Source organism: Mauremys reevesii, linkage group 13 (assembly GCF_016161935.1).
Source record: "Mauremys reevesii isolate NIE-2019 linkage group 13, ASM1616193v1, whole genome shotgun sequence".
Lineage (NCBI taxonomy): Eukaryota > Metazoa > Chordata > Testudines > Geoemydidae > Mauremys > Mauremys reevesii.
The window spans coordinates 47609868-47630394 of NC_052635.1; the positions used below are offsets into that span (position 1 = coordinate 47609868).

The window sequence follows — 20527 nt, forward strand, 5'->3', positions numbered from 1 at the left end:
TAATTTTTAGAAACTCTAATGATGATTAACTACTGGCCGCATGAGACTTCCAGCATATGTCTCCCAACCTGAAGTCCCTCATAAAATGCCAGGAAGGTTACAGATGACAGGATGGGTATATAAACTAGTATGAGAGTACAGACCGAATGCATAATACAGATATGGCTGTAAATTTCAAAGGGCAATATAGTTTAAACCACACAAATACAATCCTAAATACTGCTCTAATACAGCTTTCACAAAAACACCAAGGCAACAGAGATTGTGACAATGAACTTATCTTGAGTGCTTCATACAAAATAATTCACAAGTGGGGAGCGGGGGGTGGGGAGGAATAATACATGAAAGGAGTGAAATTCTTAAATTTAGAACCATTTTGTCCCCAAATATTATTCACTGGATAATTTTTACCATCGTTAAGAGTTTCAAGCCAATATTCAGAGTTGAATCAAAAGGCTGATATACATACCAACTTGCACCAATGTAATGTAATTCATTTCCTAAAACCAATTTAGTTATTTCACTGAAAGTCTATGTGTCAATAATTACTGACTTTAGCTAAACTGACTTCAGCCTTATTCTGAAATAAGCATGTCAGCACAGAGAATTACACTGAAATAACTAAATTGGTTTTAATTCACGGCTATTATTATTTCAGTGTAAGTCTGTGTGCAGCCCAGTCTTATGTGAGGCTAGAGAGGAGCTAAGTTGTGGAATTTTCTGATTCCCTTGCTACTTGTACCAGCTACTTAAGACTCCTTTGGCTCCCTTTGACTTACACCCATTTGCCAATACATAATTTGTACTTGTCTCTCAGTGCAACCTCTGGTTTTTTTCTTGGCATAGTATTTAACAGCATTTAATTTAGGAACCGAAGGAGGTTCTTCTCCAGGGCAGAAGAGGGCAACAAATATCTCTGCAAAATAACATTTTATTTTCAAGTGACTGAGCAAATCCAGTGCTCATGAGAGGAAGGGATAAAAGTCCTGGCTACAGCCAGGCAGCACGTGATATGTTTCCCTGTGCAGTTTTGCCAAATACAACTTCCTCCAGTACTGAAACACTCTCTGTTGTCCCAGCTCTGGGTCCCCGCAGATAGCTCAATCCAGGCACCTTAATCCTGACTTGTGACACCTTAGTCTGGAGCAGCAGCTGCCAATGATGGCAAATTTGATGTTGGTTTTGTGAGTTGCACCAAGAGATGAGACTACGAAACTCTCTCTCACGTGACACAAGCCAGTTTTGAACTAAAGATCTCAAAGAGGAAAACCTTGTGTGCTATGTAGAGCCAGACCTTCTAGCAGTACCAATATTGCCAAGACTGCCCCAGAGTTTAGAAACTCTGTCCCAAGAATGTGCATTGCTGATAAAAGACCCTAGGCTACGCCTTTCTCCTGCTACCTGGGGCTGCTCTGAACAGTGGGGCAGGCAAACGGAGAGGTTAGCAGCCGACAAACTTCGTTCCCAGCCAACCCAACTTAACTCTCTCTGTGGATCCGCCTTCTCCCAGCTCCAGCTCTGCTTGTCTCATTGCAAGCCCAGAGTTAAGAATGGGGGTGCATCTCAAGCAGGCTGGCTGGGGAGGGGGCTTGGCTGGCTTGATAGAAACTCTCCTAGGAGGTCTGAGCGGAGCGAACTTGATTAATGGGTATAGCATGGAGAAGGCAGAGGAGAGGGAGTGAGGAGGACTCAATATTGCATACAAACTACTCTGGACAGAAGGATCCTTTCATCCCTTAGTCCCCCAGCTGGGGCTTGATCTTGAAGGGTGTTTAGCAACCTCAACTCCCCTTGACTTGAGTTGGACTGGAAGGTGCTCACTACCTTTCATGATTATGCCTCTGATATGGAGAAAATGTTTCCTGAAAACCTGTTCCGATGTCAGCAACTGCATACACCTTATCCTGCCCTCCTAGCACATCTCAAACTCCCACTGAAATGTGTAAGGAATGCAGGTCTGGCCCGGGCCCGTCCATTCCTCCCCATCTCTTAATATAGCACAAGTTAGTGTGCCAAAGCCCCAGCCCCAATAGAAAGCTTATGCTAATTCAGCTCCAACAGCAGCTCCTGCCATTCGCTCATTATATAACCTCCGGCCCATTTCTGTATCATTTATACCTGGTTACCAAACCCCAGATTGGACTGTACTGAATCTGCCAAAACAGCAGCATGTCCAGATCAGAGGGAGTCAGTTTGGCATTTCAATTTAAAGATTTGTTCCTTTTAAAGTCTTTAGAGTCTGCCAGCCATTGTGTAAGATAGGAGGCCTTAATGGAAGTCATGCTGAATGGCCTAGTATGAACCCTGAAAAAATAAATTCAGGACTGAGTTGGAATTAAACCAGACGGAATAGCTTGCCCAGAGAACAACTGCCTTAAACTTGGACTACCCTAGCATTTAAAAAATGATAGTATTCATCATTTAAAAATTAGGTGGTAGGAGCATTAGGGCTAAACAGCAAACATTATCTTTTTGTTCTTTTTAATTACTAGTTTGTAACAGTCAGGAGTTCAGAAGATAGTTTAGTGCCCCAGCAGTCATCCTACAGTGAGTTACTTCTGCATAGTGTGGAAAGTGTAAAGGGCCTGATTCTCCTCTCACACCTGTGCGAATTTGTTTAAAACCAGTGTGAGAGGAGAGGCAGGCCACAGGAGACTCTGCACGTTCTTGTGACCTCAAACTAAATTCTGCTCTCAGTTATGCCAGAGTAAATCTATTGACTCCAATGGAGGTATTCCAGATTTTCTTAGGAGTGAGAACAGAATTTGGTCTGAGGTTTTCAGAGTAACCTCTTTACTCATGGGGAGTTATTTTGGAATGTTGCTTTCCAAGGTCTGTACTCTCTGCAGGGAGCCCCTTCTTGTCATTTATGAAGGCTCAAGTAGAAGTTCCGGATTCTACTTTCTTCTTTGTTCCTCAGCACAGATAAAACATTCTAACACTCTTCCAGTCTGTGCTTCCTTTTGGACATACTGCTGTTTTAATATTGGTGTGTCTAGCAGCACCAGTAAATCATAGACACGGCACACAATTTTTCCTGGATAATGAAGTTAAAAAGGCCATCTTGACATCCGTTCATTTAATGGTTTCTGTAGATCAGTTACCCCAAGAAAAGTGAGTTCCCCATAGTGCTGCTGGGCACAATTAATCATTTATGGCAGAAGCCAAGAGGAACACAAGTCAGTTATTTAATTTATTTCTATTAGTGCCACCAAATGCTAGTTAATTGCATGGCAATAAGGTGACATTGCTTTAAAGATGAACTAGAAAGCAATAAATAATTGTTTAAAATGGTGTTTGGGATGTACAAAAAGAACCTCAAAATGTTTGCTTCCACTTCTTAGAAACAAGTCCTGATTCTTGGAGGACTTTTGCAGTCCTTGGGGCACCTCGAACATCACAGAGGGAGACCAAAACCAGAGCTGCAGCTTTCTAATCCTAAAACTCCACATCCTCGCTGCCTCAATTGGGGATTGGGAGAGCAGCAACCTCCAGCTGTGTTTCACATTCCATGTCTTCCAAAGATTGCCCAAGTCCTCCAGAAAAAAGAGCAAGATCATTACCTGATGTTTCTAATATAGAATACAAACAGGGAAAAAATGAAGGGGGAGAGGAGGGGGACTGAGGCCTTTTTTATTATTATTCGTCACACACAGCAAGATCACCTTTACAGTTAATTCTACACAGCTCTAGGGATAGTAGGGAAGAGAAAACATGGGTTTCTTGAGCTCTAGCTGGCAAGCCAGGCACCTGACATTGGTGGAAATTGTAAGGATTTGCCCATCAGCTCTCTTCTCCTTCAGTCCCCAGTCTCTCCAAGCTAAAGTTGCCATGAGACTGCTTCCTTGAGGAGATCGCCCACCCATCTGTATTCTGCATTCAATGTTCCAGGATGCAAATCAGCCTCTTTTTCCTTAGTCTTTGGATTCTCCTGTAAATATCAACTCAAGTAGAAATTCCAGTTGAAAACTTTCAACTGGTTCCAGTTGGCCAACTAGGTTTTGGAACAAAGCAATGGCTCTGCTGGTTGTGGGGGCCACTGATCCTTGAAAAACCAGTACAAAGCAACAGAATCCAAAGAAAAACATTAGGAATTAACAGAGACCAGCGGAAGGACTCTAATGAAGATGACCTGAATGTCAGCTAGAGAGGGCTTCAACATGATTCAATAACATGGTCCAGGCACCTCCATCCAGGCAATCCTGAGCACAGCACAGCTGAGAGACCGTTGTGCTGTAATATAGTTCCCCACACGGTCAGTCAGTCTCTATGGACAGGCCCTAAAGCTACCCTGGAGAATTTTACTTCAGGTAATGTGTCCCTTTGCTCACAGACTTTCCTCAGAGACCTTTGGGCAGATTTTCAGAAGAGCTCAACTCCCATTTAGATGGCTAAAGAAACTGGCCAGATTTTCGCAAGTGCCAAACAGCTCCCGCTCAGAACAATGGGAGCTGCTGTGTGCTGAGCACGTTTGGAAATCTGGTCCATTGTGAATTAACCCTCTTAGGCCACGTCTACACTAGAGACCGTACATAGACACAGCTGTACCGAGGCAGCTACGCAGTGGTACGATGGCTCGTAGCCGCTCTATGCCAATGGGAGAGAGCTCTCCCATCAGCATCATAAAACTACCTCCACGAGCAGCGGCAGCTCTGTCGGACGGAGATGCTCTCTTACCGACATAACACTGTCCACACCGGTACTTCTGTTGGGTAACTTATGTGGCTCAGGGATTGTTTTTTTCAAATCCCAGAGCAACATAAGTTCTACCGACAAAAGTGGTAGTGTAGACATGGCCTTAATTCTTACTCCTTTTGTAGCTGCTTCATAGATTATAATGCCAGAAGAGACAATTCTGATCATTTTAGTCTCACCTCCAGTGTAACACAGGCCATAGGACCTTCCTGAATTAATTTCTACTTTAAACTAGAGCAGATCTTTTAGAAAAAACACTCAGTCTTGATTTAAAAATTTCCAGTGATGAAGAATCCACCACGATCCTTGGTAAATTGTTCCAATGGTTAATTACCCTCACCATTAAAATTATGCAGCTTCCTTCTAGTCTGAATTTGTCTAGCTTCAACTTCCAGCCATTGGATCTTGTTATCTTTTTGTGCTAAACTGTGGAGCCCTCTATGATCACATTTCTGTTCCTCATGTAGGTACTTACAGACTGTGCTCATCACTCCTTAACCTTCTCTTTGTTAAACTAAACAGAGTGAGCTCCCAGAGTCATTCACGATAGGGTATGTTTTTCAATTCTTTAAGTATTCTTGTGATTCTTCTCTAAACCCCCTCCAGTTCATCAGCATCCTTCTTGACTTGTATAAACTGGAGAGGGTTTGGAGAAGAGGCATAAGAATGATTAAAGGTTTGGAAAACATGCCTAGTACTGAAACACTCAAACAACCTTGAATTATCGTATGTGCAACTCCTGTGTCCACTTCACTTTTCCTTCACCAATACTGTAACCCTGTCAGGGTGCGACGCATTAGTGGCTGGTCTAGGTGCTTGGTCTCCCAGAAAAAGTCAGAAAATGTCCTCAAGACTCAAGGTTGAGGGCACCCAGGACACACTGGCTCTTTCCCAAATATCCCCTCAGGATTAGGTTACGCAGCTAACTCTGACGGAAAGTCCTTTTCCTGTGGAAATTTGAACAGCAGCACTCATCTCTGGCTGCTCTTCTGCTCCCAGAAATCTCACTGGAGCAGACTGAAGGGCAAACTATCAACATTGAATAATTTCTTCCCTCAATTGTTACATCTTGGAAAGGCTTAGGGAGCCGTGCACTCACCTAACCAGGAAACGCTGGTGACAAGAGGAAGAGTTCAGAGGATGATATTCCTGATAAACTGAGGGTGAGAAAATATAAGCATTGTGGAAAGCAGCTGTAACCAAGGCGGCATACACTGGTTGGTGAAGGTAGAGCTGATTATATGCTTCAGAGTGGAAGCAGCTCAAGACAGTAGCCAATGTATCCGCTTTCTAATTCAATGGGCAGTTGGTGAAGCAAAAGGAAAAAGAAACAACAAACTGAAAATCCATGAAATTGCAGACCGAGGGACAAGAGTGTGACCAATTCAGATTTCTTTTTTCAAGATTAGAAGATCTAAGAGAGGCCGGAGTGAACTAAGTAAACAATGTGATACTTTTCCTTGAGCCAAGAAATCATTTAGGGCCTGAATCCTGTAGTTCCAAGTTGGGCAAAACTCCTGTTGACATTAATGGGAGTTTTTTTCTGAATAAGTATTTGAGGATTAGACCCTTTAAAAATCCTAATCCTCGGGCCACATAGGTTGGTCTTCTTCAAGGATTCTGGGATCTTCATATTTTGCAGAAAGCATGTTTTTTCATGTTGCAGAGTTGCCACTGGAGGTGGAAGATTACAGTCAAATCCCTGGTGCAGGGTAACATTTGCCGACCTATTGTGGCTAACTGAAGGCTCAGCCCTGCAGAACTTACTCATGCTAACCTCCTATTGAAGAAGTCAGTGAGGGTGGTGGTACAGGGCTCATACTTATGAGTTTTTGTCATGTGATGTGGGGCCATTTCTGGGAACAGTAACTCCAAGTAGACCTAGAAATGCCCACTGTTAAAAGAAATGTTAAATATGGAAGAATTAATAGCATTACAGCATCCAAGGGTCAGTTTGGCAAATACACTTTCCTCCCTTTATAAATATTTTGTATTGACTTTCACGTAGTTACATAATTTATCTAAAGAGGGAAACACTTCATAGCATAGTCATAGGGCTCAAATCCCATGGAATACATGACACTCCTAGGCCTTATAAAGAACAAAATGGTCTGATATGGCACCCACAACATCACTGCGAGCTTTGTCACTGACTTCAGTGGAAACAGGTCAAAGCCTTAGACTGCAGGCTCTTTGGGGCAGGGAACAGGCTTTATTTATACAGAGCCCAAACTTGCAAGGCACTGAATAACCTTCAATTCCCACTAAATGTGGTGGGTGTTGAGGACACCCAGCACCCACCTAGGGCTGCCAACTCTCTATGCGCACAAAACCGAACACCCTTGCTCTCCCCCCTGCCCCACCCCTCCTGAGGCCCTGCCCCCTGCTCACTCCAGACCCTCTCCTTCTGTCGCTCACTCTCCCCACCCTCATTCACTCACTCATTTTCACTGGGCTGGGGCAGAGGCTTGGGGTGCGGGAGGAGGTGCAGCCTCCGGGGTGGGACCAGAAATGAGGGGTTCAGGGTGCAGGAGGGGGCTCTGGGCTGAGGCAGTGGGTTGGGATGTGGAAGTGGGTGAGTGCTCTGGCTGGGGGTGCAGACTCTGGGGTGGGGCTGAGGGGTTCAGAGTGTGGGAGGGGGCTCTGGGCTGGTGCAAGGGGTTTGGGTACGGGGGGGTGAGGGCTCCAGCTGGGGGTGCAGGCTCTGGGGTGGGGATGAGGGGCTTGGGGTGCAGGAGGGGACTCTGGGCTTGGTGGGTGGAGGGTGGAAGGGGGATCAGGGCTGGGTTAGGGGTTCAGGCTCCGGGTGGCACTTATCTCAAGCAGCTCCCGAAAGCAGCAACATGTCCCCCTTCCAGCTCCTATGCGGAGGCGCAGTCAGGTGGCTCTGCGCACTGCCTCATCTGCAGGCGCCGCCCTCACAGCTCCCACTGGCCATGGTTCCCAGCCAATGGGAGCTCTGGAGCTGGTGCTTGGGACAGAGGCAGCGAGTGGAGCCCCCTGGCTGCCCCTGTGCCTAGGAGCAGGAGTGGGGGAGATGCTGCTGCTTCCAGGAGCCGCGGGGAGCCACAGCAGGCAAGAAGCCTGCCGTAGCCCCACTGCGCCACCGACCGGACTTTTAATGGCTTGGTCAGCAGTGCTGACTGGAGCTCCCAAGGTCCCTTTTTGACCGGGCGTTCCGACTGAAAACTGGACACCTGGCAACCCTACACCCAGCAGGATCGAGCCCATGAGTTTGCAAAGTGTTGTGTAAATAGACAGAACTACAGAAAAGCTTTATACAAAGAAGCTTAACATGAAGCAGAGCCTCAGAATAACTATGTGCTCTATGAAACTTTATTTGCATACATTTAAAAAACAAAAGCCACAAAAGGAGTTGCAGTTGCTCAGCATTGCTCAGAATTTAGCCCTGAGGCTGTATAGCCTGATCAGAATCTCCAAGTAATTTAAATAAATGCCTTTAGCACCAGTGAAGTAAAGAGCATTCATTGAAGGGCTGAGCCAGCTAAGTGGATATGAAACATTAGGATTTCCTTTGAACATTAAGCATGAAGATTTAAGTCACAGCAGCTTCTCAAATTAGCCACCACATCCTTGGGAAGAAATTGGTAGTCGCAGGACCCACTACCTTCACACAGCAGAAATGGCATGGATAAGTTACAAGTGTAAGATCAGAATGGATAATACCCAAACATTTGGTTCAGCCCCAGGCAGGAGGGATCCAGGGAGATTAGTCCATTTTAACAGATTGCCCCTCTGTCACTTTTTCCACTCTTTCAATCCTGAGCAAAATGATCCTCTTTAACCTTTGGCTGGCTGATTCCATATCCGGGAAAGATGAAAGTTCTATTATAAACAATATGACGCTTTCTGGGAAACTGAGGTATAGCATCAGTTCCATAAAGTCTAACCTAATACTGGTTAACACCTTTCTCCTGCTCTGAACCACTGGGATAAGGTCAGGCAGAGGAGAACATTATATTGGGACCTGATTTCATGTTTGTTTCCTTTAATATGTGCTCTTGATCCATCATGTCCAGATGCATCACAGCTAAAGTAGAGTAACATTCATGTCTTCTTTCCACTGCGGCACACTCCCTCACGCTCCATCCTCCCTACCCCCCCCCAGTGCACTCCTCCCTACCACCCAACCTCCCTGCACCCCAGCCCTGACACACTACCCTCCACTCCACACCTCCTCTACTCCCAGCCTCAGGTACAGCAGGCTCCCCTCTGCCCCACCCTGCCCCCACAGCTATGGCCACAATCTCCTCAAGCTTTCAGAAGTGTAGGTTATAGTTCCAAATATTGTAGGTCCTATTTACAGTGGGCCCTGCCTGGCCTGACTTCAGGAGGATTGCATGAGTGCAAGTGAGGGCAGCATTTGGCTAGTGTGTCCTGCTTTAAAAAGAACCTAGTACATTAACCATGACTGGAAATGGGCTTGAGGACTCTTTACTGACAGATATTCAGTATAATCATTTGGACGTATCTTTCTACTAACAAAGGAATTTTTTGAAGTGGTTTTAACTATGATGTATGACCTTGGGAAAATCATTTAAGGCCATTTTCAGAGGTGCTGAGTACCTCCAGCTTCCATTGACATCAACTATCTACCTGTCTGTCTTACGAATTCATTGGGCTGCCCATCAAACTACTATTGGAGTGTCTTCCGCAGAAGATTAAATTGGCAATAGCGAAGTCCCTTGTGAACTTCAACTGGAGATGCAGGTGCTCAGTAATTCTGAAATTCAGACCCTTAACCTCTCTATGCATCATTTCACCCATCTGTAAAATAGAGATAATAATGCTTACCTATGTTACAGTGGTGTTGTAAGGATTAATTAATGTAATCTTTGTATAGCACTGTAAGATCCTCAGATAACAATTGCTTCCGAAGTGCACAGCATACATTACAATGGTCTTCTTGTTATGCCTATGTTGCTGTTCCCTGTTTCCTGGGCCGTGCTGAGAGAATCTTGCATCTTTTCTCTCATGAACTAGTAACTTATCAGGCTCCTCTCCACCTGCCTGTGTCCTCATGGTGATAACTCCTAATCTCCCCTCCAGTGAAGTCTCTGATGTATTTGCTTTGTATGTCTATGAACATAAATATTCTAATAGTTTCCTTATGGTGTAGTGGTTTCAAGGTACCTCTGTTTGCAAGTCCGAGCTCAGGACCAGGGCAATGGAATATGGCATCTGAGAACCTTCTGCTGTTTTCAGCTAATTAGTTTTTTTTTTTTTGTTCTTTGGCATTTATCTCCAATCACCTTCTACTCCTGAGCTGGCGAGTCAGGGAGAGGGTTATTTTCAGAAAGGGAAATAAATTCAGTTAGTAAAATCAAATAGCTCAGTGTGTTGGTCTGCCCAGCAACAGCCATCTTGTTTGCAGCTTTCTACTCCCCACACTGGACTGTTTTCGAGGCTCAGTTAGCTAGATGCAAAAGCATTTCTTGGTAGCAGTACATTTCCTATACATCTTTTTAGTGACAGGTCCAAGAACAGAACTGAGGACACACACTTGCTAGTGCTGTAATTTATTGAGAAAAAATTCCAGACACAAACATTCCTGAATTCCAGAGTTCAAAACTCAGGTCCTACATCAAATTCTACTGATTTCCAAGGTATTTGGGTTTGGCTCATTGTAGAGGTAAATTCAATATGGAAATTCAGATCCATATTTATGACTTGGATCTGGGATTTTGGTTAAGATTCATCACATATTTTTAGTTAATTGAGTTTTAGAGACCAGGAGAATGAAGTCATCTCTTTCATAGAACAGGTAAAGCACAAGCAGTGATTAGGCAAACCTCCCACACAACCCTGCTAATATGCCTCACCCCTGATGTGAAAGGACCTCTTCCTGCGTTGAGATAGGAGTTCAGTCTCCATGACCCATATGGTCCATAGCCTTGCAGTAAAAAACATCAACTATGGTGGGAGTTTTTGTGGATTGAGACCCACCAACTCATTTCACATAAGCCACTGAACAGTCAGCAAGTGTTAACAATTTTTGGTCACCTCATCCAAGGATGGATATAGAACCGTGATCAGATTCTTTGTTTTGCTACTGATCCCCTGAGCCATCCAAGCCCCTTGAACTGATCCAGGTTAGAATCCAATTTTCTCATGATGTTCAGAGCCAGTTTCTGAGGAAGGAGATTCTAGGTTGGTGAAGATGTAGAACTGTCCATAATTCTACAGCATCAGACTCCACAACTGATTGCAAAATCATTAGATCCCCAGCTTTTCACAGTTCTAAACTCTAATATTACCCACTGGACAGAGACTGTTAAACTCGGGCATCCAGCATATGCAAGTAAAAAGCTATGCTGAACTGCACTCTCCAACATGTAATTTAACCCCACGGTAAGGTGTTTTTTCCACTGACCCAATGAAAAGATTCAACATCTATTTCCTCAGTCCCTGCAAATAACTGCAATCTGGCACTTTACACCCCTGCACTGAGTTCTCTCTAGGCTGCCATCAGATAACAACCATCCATGTACTTCAACTTTACCATTCAGGTTAACACTTGACCAGTGCCTCCTGCTTGCTACAACACACACACACACACAACTCCTCAGCTCCTGGTGGCAATGGGAAGCTAGGGAGAAAAGCATAAGGGGATCAGACTCCAATTGGTGGGAAGAAAATCTGACACTTGGTTTCTGAAGTGCCAGCAATGCAACTTTGTGGGGAGTCAGGAAAGTGTATTCTTTTTATAGTCTGTTTCCATGGTGCATTGAAGATCCCCTGGCAAATTCTGCAGCTGCAGAACATTGGAAAATTCCATGGCCTGGGTATAATCATGTGGCAGTCTACCCCCTCCATTCCCAAATCAAAATCCAGAGGCATAATATTGTCACCAAACAGCTGAGCCTCTTCCCAGATGGAGACAAGAAGGAAGTGACTGGAGCTGATTCTCCAGGAAGACGCCGAACTCCTCAAGAAAAGAGAACACCTGAGCAACAGAAGCAAAGCCTAGGGATCAGTCCCGATCTGCTAAAGCCCTTAAGCAGTTTGGAAGGTGGCAGAGAAATACATTCCTCTTCGTCATGGATATTTTTATATTAATTTCACTTAAAACCACCATATGTCTAAAGAACATGAAGATAGTAATGAACAATAACTGCACTGAATACATTTCTGTTCGTCTCCTCCGTTCCCTTTCGGCAAAAACCCTGCATGGATTTTTAGAGACAGACTTTCAAAAAGAAAATGTTGTGTGCACGCAACCCACACACAGCAACACTCTCTGCAATTGTGCAATTCCCAACCTGCACGTGCACACAAGCTAGACATGTTCAAAACTGTTCCTGTGAAAATCTGGCCATCACTACTTTGAGATGCCAGGCATCAGCCATTCACTCTACTCTTTCAGTCTGGACAGAAATCTGCTCTGGTGCCGCTCAGCACCTCTTGGAATAAGACAGACTCTGTTAGTCAGGAAGAGAGCAACTCACCTGCTCCTGTGAATTCATGACCCGCAGCTTCATCTGCTTCAGATAGGTGGAGGTGAGAGGCATGTTGTAGTCAATGATTCCAGAGACCAAAGAGGAGGGTGGCTCATTTTCTGAAGTAAAAAACAAAAGGAAAGCTCCTTTTAGACGTGAGATCCTGGCAGAACAGACCTGACGCTGTACTACCATCAGCATTATTTAATATCTGAATTGCAGTAACCCTCCAAAGCTCCCATTCAGTATTTGGGCCCACTGTGCTACATGCTGCATAAAGGCCCACCCTGCCGGGAATTCCCTTTCATTGCAAAGGAACCATCCTATGTGGAAACGGTTACACATAATGGAACATTTTTAGTTTGGGTGACTAAACACTAAACGCAGAATGAAACATCTAACCCTGCCAGAAGGCTCAAAACCATCTCTGACCAAAAGGAACACAGAGAGAGTTTCACAAACAACCAGATTTTTCCAGCCAGTTGTAGTGCTGCGAAGCTGCACCCATTGTGATGGGGACTCTTTCATTTTGGGGTGAATGTTAAGACAGTTTTGGAAGTACCTCCCTCTTGTGATGGAGATTGTGTTTCAGGGAGATAATTAAAATAACCTTTTTATTTATTTATTTTCTTAACCTGTCCCTATTGACAGCTTTCTATACATCCACATGAAGACTCAGTGATCACCAGGAAGACAGATTCAGACTAGTCAACCAAACTGTATTTCCAGCCAGAGTCCACTGTAAAGCAAACTCTTCATTATTTTCTAGACCTTATGTCATCTCTCCCTTGTCTGCTAGGCCATAGGCACCGACTTCCTGAGTTCCCAGGGGTGCTTGACCCCCTGCTCAGTCCCAGGTCCCGCCCCCGCTCCTCCTCCTCTAGGGAACTAGCCCCAAATGTGAGAAATCGACAAAACTTCAGCAGCCACCTGATCCGAGAGCAGCCAGTGGGCCATAGTGGAGCAGCCACTGTCCCAAAGTCCATTTTTTATAAAATACTGTATCTTCATTTTCTTTCTTTTGTATGGCTGGATGTTGCCCTTCTCTTTCCCTGGCTTTGGCCAATAGATTAATTAACACTTCCTTGCCTGCATGTCACAAGCACACAAAATAACCCACTATCCTACGTGGGATAATGTTAACTAGTGAAACAAAAACTGCTAAGAACCCAGTGCAGAAGGGCGCCTACGAACTGGTCGCAGGAAAGGGGAGAAAGCTCCCAGGGACACATATCATGTCTTTGCCAAATGGAACTAAAACCGATTCAGAGCATCATAAGGTTCAAATAAATAAATCAGCGGCATAAAAGCTGTGCTCAGCTCAGGTAGTCTCAAGCAGCATTAATGAAACAGTGAAAACTATGACCACAGTGGGGTCTATGTGGTAATATGATTAGGCACCTGACTGGAGTTCCTGCAAAATACTGTCTCCTAGCACTTGGTGAGCGAACTTAGAAGCTGTCACTTGCTCCAGAGCATGAGCTGGACCTGGCAAAAGACATTTAGAACGAGCACCCAGCAAGGCTGAGCTTGTAGCCTCTCAATGTCATGGCAAGACCTGATTGTAGAAGAAAAGACAGTATCTCAGAGGACGGGTGGAAAAGAGCAGTGACTTCTTCAGGGAAGAAGGAAACACTGCACTTGTATCTGTGTGTGTGGCCATAGAATCTTGGTGGACCCTATGGCTAGTGGTTTTTGTCTTCCCAAGAGCAGTCCCGTGTTTTAAATCCAGTTTTAAGAAAAGCGGACTCGTGCATAGAGTGAGTGAAGCATGCATTATAGGTTTGCAGCAGCTATGGAGCTGGTGTGATGGGGTACAGTCCCCACGCCGTTGAATGAGGCCAGGTAGGCCCAATCAGCCAATTAAGGCCGCTAATTAGAAGGAAGCTCACCTGTGATGGAACGGGGGTGTCTATAAAGCCATGAGGCTGGCAACAGTGTGAGGCAGCAGTGAGGAAGCCTGCAGTCTCTCTCCCTGAGGCAGGGGAGCTAGGAAGGGTTTACTTAGTAGGCCTAAGGGAGAGGGGTCTGACTAGGAAGGCTGATGGAAAAAGAAGCTTCAAGGAGCATGGTAGGAAGTCATTCAGGGGCAAGAGCAATAAGGCTGGTGAAGTCCCTGACCAACTGCTTGCTATAGGGCCCTGGACTGGAACCCAGAGCAGAGGGTGGGCCTGGGTTCTCCTACCATCCACTGCAGAGTGCTATTGCTGGGGGCAGTGAATAGGAAGACTGCTGGAGTCACTGTGGGCATGACACAGGGCAGTGAGAATGAGGACTGCCTCATGCTGCTGGTGCAGAAGGACTCTGAAAGACTCCCCAGGAAGGGGAAATCATGGTGTGACTCAGAGTATTGCAACTTCGTGAGCGAGAGGAGAGCTGCAAGGGTGGAAGACCAGGAAGGGGGCACTGAACCGGGTGGAGCTAATCCCAGAACTGCCAGAAGGGGGTGCCACCCAACAGTGAGTAGAGCACCCTGTGACAAAAAGAGTGCTGTCATATTTGGGCCAGACCTCTTTTCCCACTGCCCCAAGCATGAGGGAGGGTAGGTCTGTGTGAGATGAAAAGAGAAAAATCTCTCCCTCTAGGATGCTTCATATCCACTGCTGAAACCCTCAGGCTGAAGTAGCCTTTGCTGCTCTTGCATTTCTGCTCTGCAGGGATCAATGGTTAGTGGATCTGAACATACCTGGGCTTGTCTTCCACCCCTGCTCATATCCCAGCCTACATGGCGATGCATAAGGAGCTGGGCTGTGTAGTGTCCAGAGGGTGGGGACTCCCTGTGCTTTGGAAGAATCCCAGCTATGATGGCATGAGTAAGAGCAATGGGATGAAATTCTTACTAACAGAAAATGGAGGCTATCAGGAGGGGACAGAAAGGTCTATTACTCCCCAGGAGATGTGGTGCAAGTTCCATCACCCTGGGACCTTGGAAACTAGTCTGGACAAAGCCTTCCTGCATTGTAAGGGGGAAAGACTAAGTGGCATTAAGGGTCTTTTCATCCTCTAGTGTCTATGATTATACCTTCCATAGCACTACTACTATATGGGGGGGGGGGGTCAGTATGTTGCTTTGCTTTGGTCTTCTATCATATCTCTATATGAAAACAAAAAATAGCTTCTAACTTTCTGTGAAAAGTCACCATACAAATATTGGGGTGTTTCTGTCATTATGACACTCTTTTTGCCTTGGTTTCACTGGAATCAAAACTAGCTGAACCTCAACTGTTGGGAATGGGCCACATCCACCCTGATTGAATTGGCCTCGTTAGCATTGTCTCTCCCCCCCGCCCCCCCACACATTTGGTAAGGCAACTCCCATCTTTTCATGTGCTGTATATTTATACCTGCCTACTGTATGTTCCGCTCCATGCATCCGATGAAGTGGGTTTTAGCCCATGAAAGCTTATACCCAAATAAATGTGTTAGTCTCTAAGGTGCCACAAGGACTCCTCCATTGTTTTTGCTGATACAGACTAACACTGGTACCACTCTGAAACTCAGTTACTTTAGAAATTCAGATAAATGAATATAGCCTATCATTAATAAGGAGTGAGCATAGTGTGCTTATAGCATGTCAGCAACGGTCAAGGATTAATCTGCTCTTTGTTCTCAGAGGGCTGGTTTCTGGGGTTCCCCAAGGACTGTACATGCAGTAGGTTTATTGGTATTCTAGGGATCTCTCTGCCCTAACTGTTCTGCTAATGTATACAGAGGAAGTGAGCTGCTAATGACAAACACTCTGCCCTCCAAAGATCTCTGCTGCTGGCAAGAGGAAGCAGCCTGAAAGCAGCTGGACCTTGAAGACCTCTGCTGTCTGACCGGGCGGGGTGGCAGTTTGAGGAGCACAAAGTGATAGCCCCAGAATATCTCAGTAGTGTGAGTTGGGGAAGGAGGAGGGTGTGTCCGCAGTGGCTTTTTATCCAAGAACCTATGCAATCTGAGTGGGAGAAGAGATTAACAGTAGCCTCTTTCCAAAGATTCTTGCTATTCAGGGTTTAAGGTGAGCAAATTGACATCAGCTGATCAGGATCCCTGCTTTGAGGGTCAGTAGTGGCTTCTCAGAGGCTCTCTGCCCCTGCACAGCCTGGTGGCAAACACTACTTCTACTAGCTTGTTCCCTACTTCCCACCAGGCTTCCATCTTTCACATCACAATTGGGTGCTGAAGTAATTAATGCAGTTCCACAAATGGGGGATGATGTCATCAAATGGTGAATAAGCAGCAGGAGCCGATGAACTCTGGCAGTCAGATTCTGCCTTCAGTTACAGTGGTGTGAACCTGGAATCATCCCATTAACTTCAACACCTTTACTGTGCATTTACTTCACTGTGACTGAGATAAGAATCTGGCCCTATAAAAACAAAGATTTTTTTCCCCAAGCCAATGTATCTAGTAATAAAAGATAGGAAAACCTTATTTTAAAAAGCCCTGGGGGGGACTCCACATTTTATAGTCTTGCATACTGAATCCTACCAGGGTGCTGCTGCACTGTTTTATGCCATTATTGTAAAATACTGTCAGTGTGTTTTTCTCTTTATAAAAATATTACAACTCCCCCCATGTCCGGAAACTATATATAACACAGGCACAATTGTTTAGACGAGAGCTGGCCTGATCCTAATTCCACATCTACATAGCTCTAGTGGAGTTACTTATTTAACCAGCATCACTGAGATTATGATGAGGCCCAGTGTTGTTCCAAGTTTCCTATAAGCAAGACAATTTGTTTTCATGCATCACATTGGTGCCCTGCAGAGTTCAGCACAAGACCCATTTACTTAGTCAGGGATTTTTCTGATCGGGAATGCAGTGAGGTGAGATTTGTTTGACAAATGATGGAGGTGAGAACTGGAAGGGAGGGTTCAGATTTTTTTCACCCTACTGTGAGTTACATTTTAGATGTGGGTGTGTAATCTTTCACCAAATGCCAATGTGATCTACTCCAGATAAAGTCCCACCTAAATAAATATCAGTGGAATTAGGCAATATTCTTGATAAGAGTTAATCTAATCCATCTATCTTTCATAGGTTTCTAGGCAGGCTCTGTGCCCTGCACAAAATTAAAGTGGAGAAAAGCTCAGAACAGAAAGGCATTTGTCTCTTTCTGCGCCTCCTGGCTGAGGAGCAGTGTGAAAGATTCTTTTTTTTTTTTTTTTGGTCTGCTTGGTTTATTTTCGAAGAGCATTGATTTTGAGGGAAGGCTTTATTGAAAAGGTGTCTGTTACACTTTGATCAAGACAGTCAGGTTTTGGCTCAGCGTAGTCTCTTCTGACCACGAGTTCCATAGCCGGGGTTCAGTTACTGAGAATGTGTAGCACCCAGTGCTGTCTGGCCAGAATCAGCCTGTGCAGCTGCAGTGTCTCTGGGAAACACAGCTATTTCAGGAGATCCGGGACAATAAGGCAGTCGCTGAAATAGCCCAGTCCCATTCCATTAAGGGCCTGGAAGAACAGGGTCATGGCCTATCTCAGTGGTGGGACAGATAGCTCTGCTGGTGCTAGATGTTATTCAAGTGCTGTGAATTGGGTCTAGGGAACCCCTTATCAGACTATCCTATAGCCCAGTGGTCAGAGCACTCTCCTGAGAGTGGAGAGGAAATTTGAACTGGGGGTCTTCTGCATCCTAGATGAATACCCTACCACTAGCTGAAAAGTGATGAGGGATCTCCTCCCTCCCCCCAAACCCTGACCTCTAGCAAAAGCACCTAACTCCAAAGTGGATTTCCAGTTGACAATTGCTAGCAGAGATAAGTGCCTCCCTGAAGTCAAGACTTAGGTGCCTTTCTCTGAGAGAGGGGTGGTGTTTAGTGCACACCACTAGCAGATTCTTTGCTGCTACCACTAGGTTGGCATCTCCCCTTGTCTAGCTTAGGCGGCTTCCTGACCAGAGTACTGGCTTTTGTGAATGACAGTCAAAAGCATCTCTCTCCCCATTCATTGTACAGGGAGCCTAGGTGCCTAACTGAGGCTTTGTGAATCACAGTGTGTTCCTGTGATTTTTCTAGGCACCTAAGAACCATTGTGCATCCAGGCCTGAGTCTTTAATCAGCAACATGGGAATATGCTGCAGTAATGAAGCATAGGCTAATAAATGTCACATGCTTATTTGGGACAATTTCTAAAAAATATACTCACTGCAATGCCTTTCAATAACTAGCTGTGAATAAATGGCGCACACAATCCATTTAATTGGAATCTCTAAGGCTGTCCTTAAGTCTGCTCACAGGAGTTAACTGGTGGGAGTTGGTATTTAATAGGAGAAATTTCCTGGTGCAGGGCACTTTTTTCATTTTATTTTGCTTCTCTGCTGAATGAGAGTTGCCAAATGCATCACATTTGCCTTAACATTTTTAAAATGTTTTAATTCTCTGTATTATGGGTTGTGTTTTTAATTATTTTTGTTCAAGAAAACCTCCCTGAGACAGTTTTATGTTTTGTACTTGGTAACACAAAATAAAAGTTTACAACTCACCATAACAAAAATTTTAAACACTGACTTCAGTGGCATTTTTCCCTTTTACATCAGCAGAGAATTTTGCCCAGTGTTAAGCATTGCTTTTGTCTTTAAACTCCAAGAAGTGATAGGCTGACAAAGGAAGGATAATGAAACTAAATACTGGAGTTGTGGTGATAATTTGTTGTATACATTGACGTAGCATAATCTTGATTATCCAAACACTCTGTTATCCAAAATAGGGTCACAGCCTGCATGTCTATTAAGTACTGCAAATTACTTCATTATCAGAAACTTCAGTTATTCAAACTTTTCATTATCTTTCATTATGTAACTAATAGTTTAAAGGAGAAATTTAAGATAAAACTTGTTCAGAAATATAAGTTGTGAGGGGGGGAGGAGAAGGCCTTTGCAAAATCTAAAACCAACAGAAATATCTGCAGTGTTTCTGACCCAAACATTAGGGCATGGTGCTAGTGCAGGAGAATCAGAAAGTGAAACTGACCAGAAAAAAAAATGAAACTGATCAGTCTGTTGTCCTTGTCCAATTTGAGAAAAGGCAAAAAACCAAACCAAACCACATATAAAGTGAACAGTAAATTATTTTTGCACAATTCTTTCAGTTTTAATATATTAATGTATTAATAATATAGGTAATGAAATTCTTTTGGAAAAGAAATGCCATTGCTAACCACACAGCGTCCTGACTGCATTTCAATGTGAAATGCCTAGAGTAGCGGTTCTCAAACTGTGGGCCGGGATCCCAAAGTGGGTCGCAACCCCTTTTTAATACGGTTGTCAGGGCTGACGTTAGATTTGCTGGGGCCGGTGGTCAAAGCCTAAGCCCAAGCCCCGCCACCAGGGGCCAAAGCTGAAGCCTGAAGACTTTGGCTTTGCCCCCCACCACGGGGCATCAGGGTTCTGGCTTCAGTCCCCCTTCCTGGAGTTGTGTAGTAATTTTTGTTGTCAGAATGGGGTCACAGCATAGGCGCCGACTCTGTGAGTGCTCTGGGGCTGCAGCACCCGTGGGGAAAAAATTGGTGCTCTGCAGCTCACCTCCGCCTCCTCCCCTGAGCATGCCGCATGCCTGCTTCCCCCCCCCCCCCGCTGTTTCGCACAGCAAGTGTTGGGAGGGAGGGGGAACGCAGTACACTTGGGGAAGGGGTCCAATAGGGGCAGGGACTTTGGGGAAAGGGTTGGAATGGGGGTGGGGTAAGGGTGGGAAAAGGGTGGAGTTGGGGCAGGGCCAGGGGTGTGCAAGCACCCACCAGTGCTGGGGAAAGTTGGCGCCTCTGGGTCGTAGTGCAATGAAGTTTGAGAACCCCTGGCCTAGAGTCACCTATGCTGGCAGAACTCATTTGCATTTACCTTTGGGCTCCAGTCCATTGGAGTTAAAATGCATCCTCTTCTGGCACTCAGTGCAACTCATCAGGAACCTGGTCACAGCTTCTCTTGGAAGGAAAGCGTAGGTCTCTGCAATCTGGGAAAACAATGAGATGTCTGTGTATCCTAGATAAGAGAGACTGCTTAACACACAGAACCAAAGGACATGAGTGATCACAGGTCTTGTCCCACTTCACCTTGCTCAGCATAGGAAAGAACAGAGTGAGACACTCCTTTAGGGCCCTATCCTGTGAAGTGCACAGTGTGTCCTTATCACCCTAACAATTACTGGCGGAGCACGGCACCTCTCAGGAGGTGCTCTGAATATCACAGGATAAGGCCAACAGTGACCTCAAATGACAAGAACAGACCTCTGGACGTCCCATACAGCCAGCACTCCTACCTCATCTCCTATAATTACTCCTAGCAGGAAAGGCTGAGAACAGTGTAGCTGTAAGTTCTTAAACTCAGTGAGAATGAGGTCTCTGAGGTTCTTGTTCTGTTTGCATTATTAATTACCATTATACCAGTAATTG

The 20527-nt window shown here is 45.0% G+C and overlaps 1 protein-coding gene across 1 annotated transcript in view; it reads right to left on the minus strand.

Moving 5' to 3' along the window:
• Positions 1-20527, minus strand: part of NOL4L (nucleolar protein 4 like) — a 96773-nt gene that overhangs the window by 49487 nt on the left and 26759 nt on the right. Inside the window, exons 3-4 of the mRNA XM_039498362.1 lie at positions 19977-20088; positions 12165-12274 (exon numbers count right to left, since the gene is read on the minus strand). Of these exons, the coding sequence (XP_039354296.1) occupies positions 12165-12274; positions 19977-20088 (222 nt within the window). The remainder of the gene's footprint in view (positions 1-12164; positions 12275-19976; positions 20089-20527) is intronic.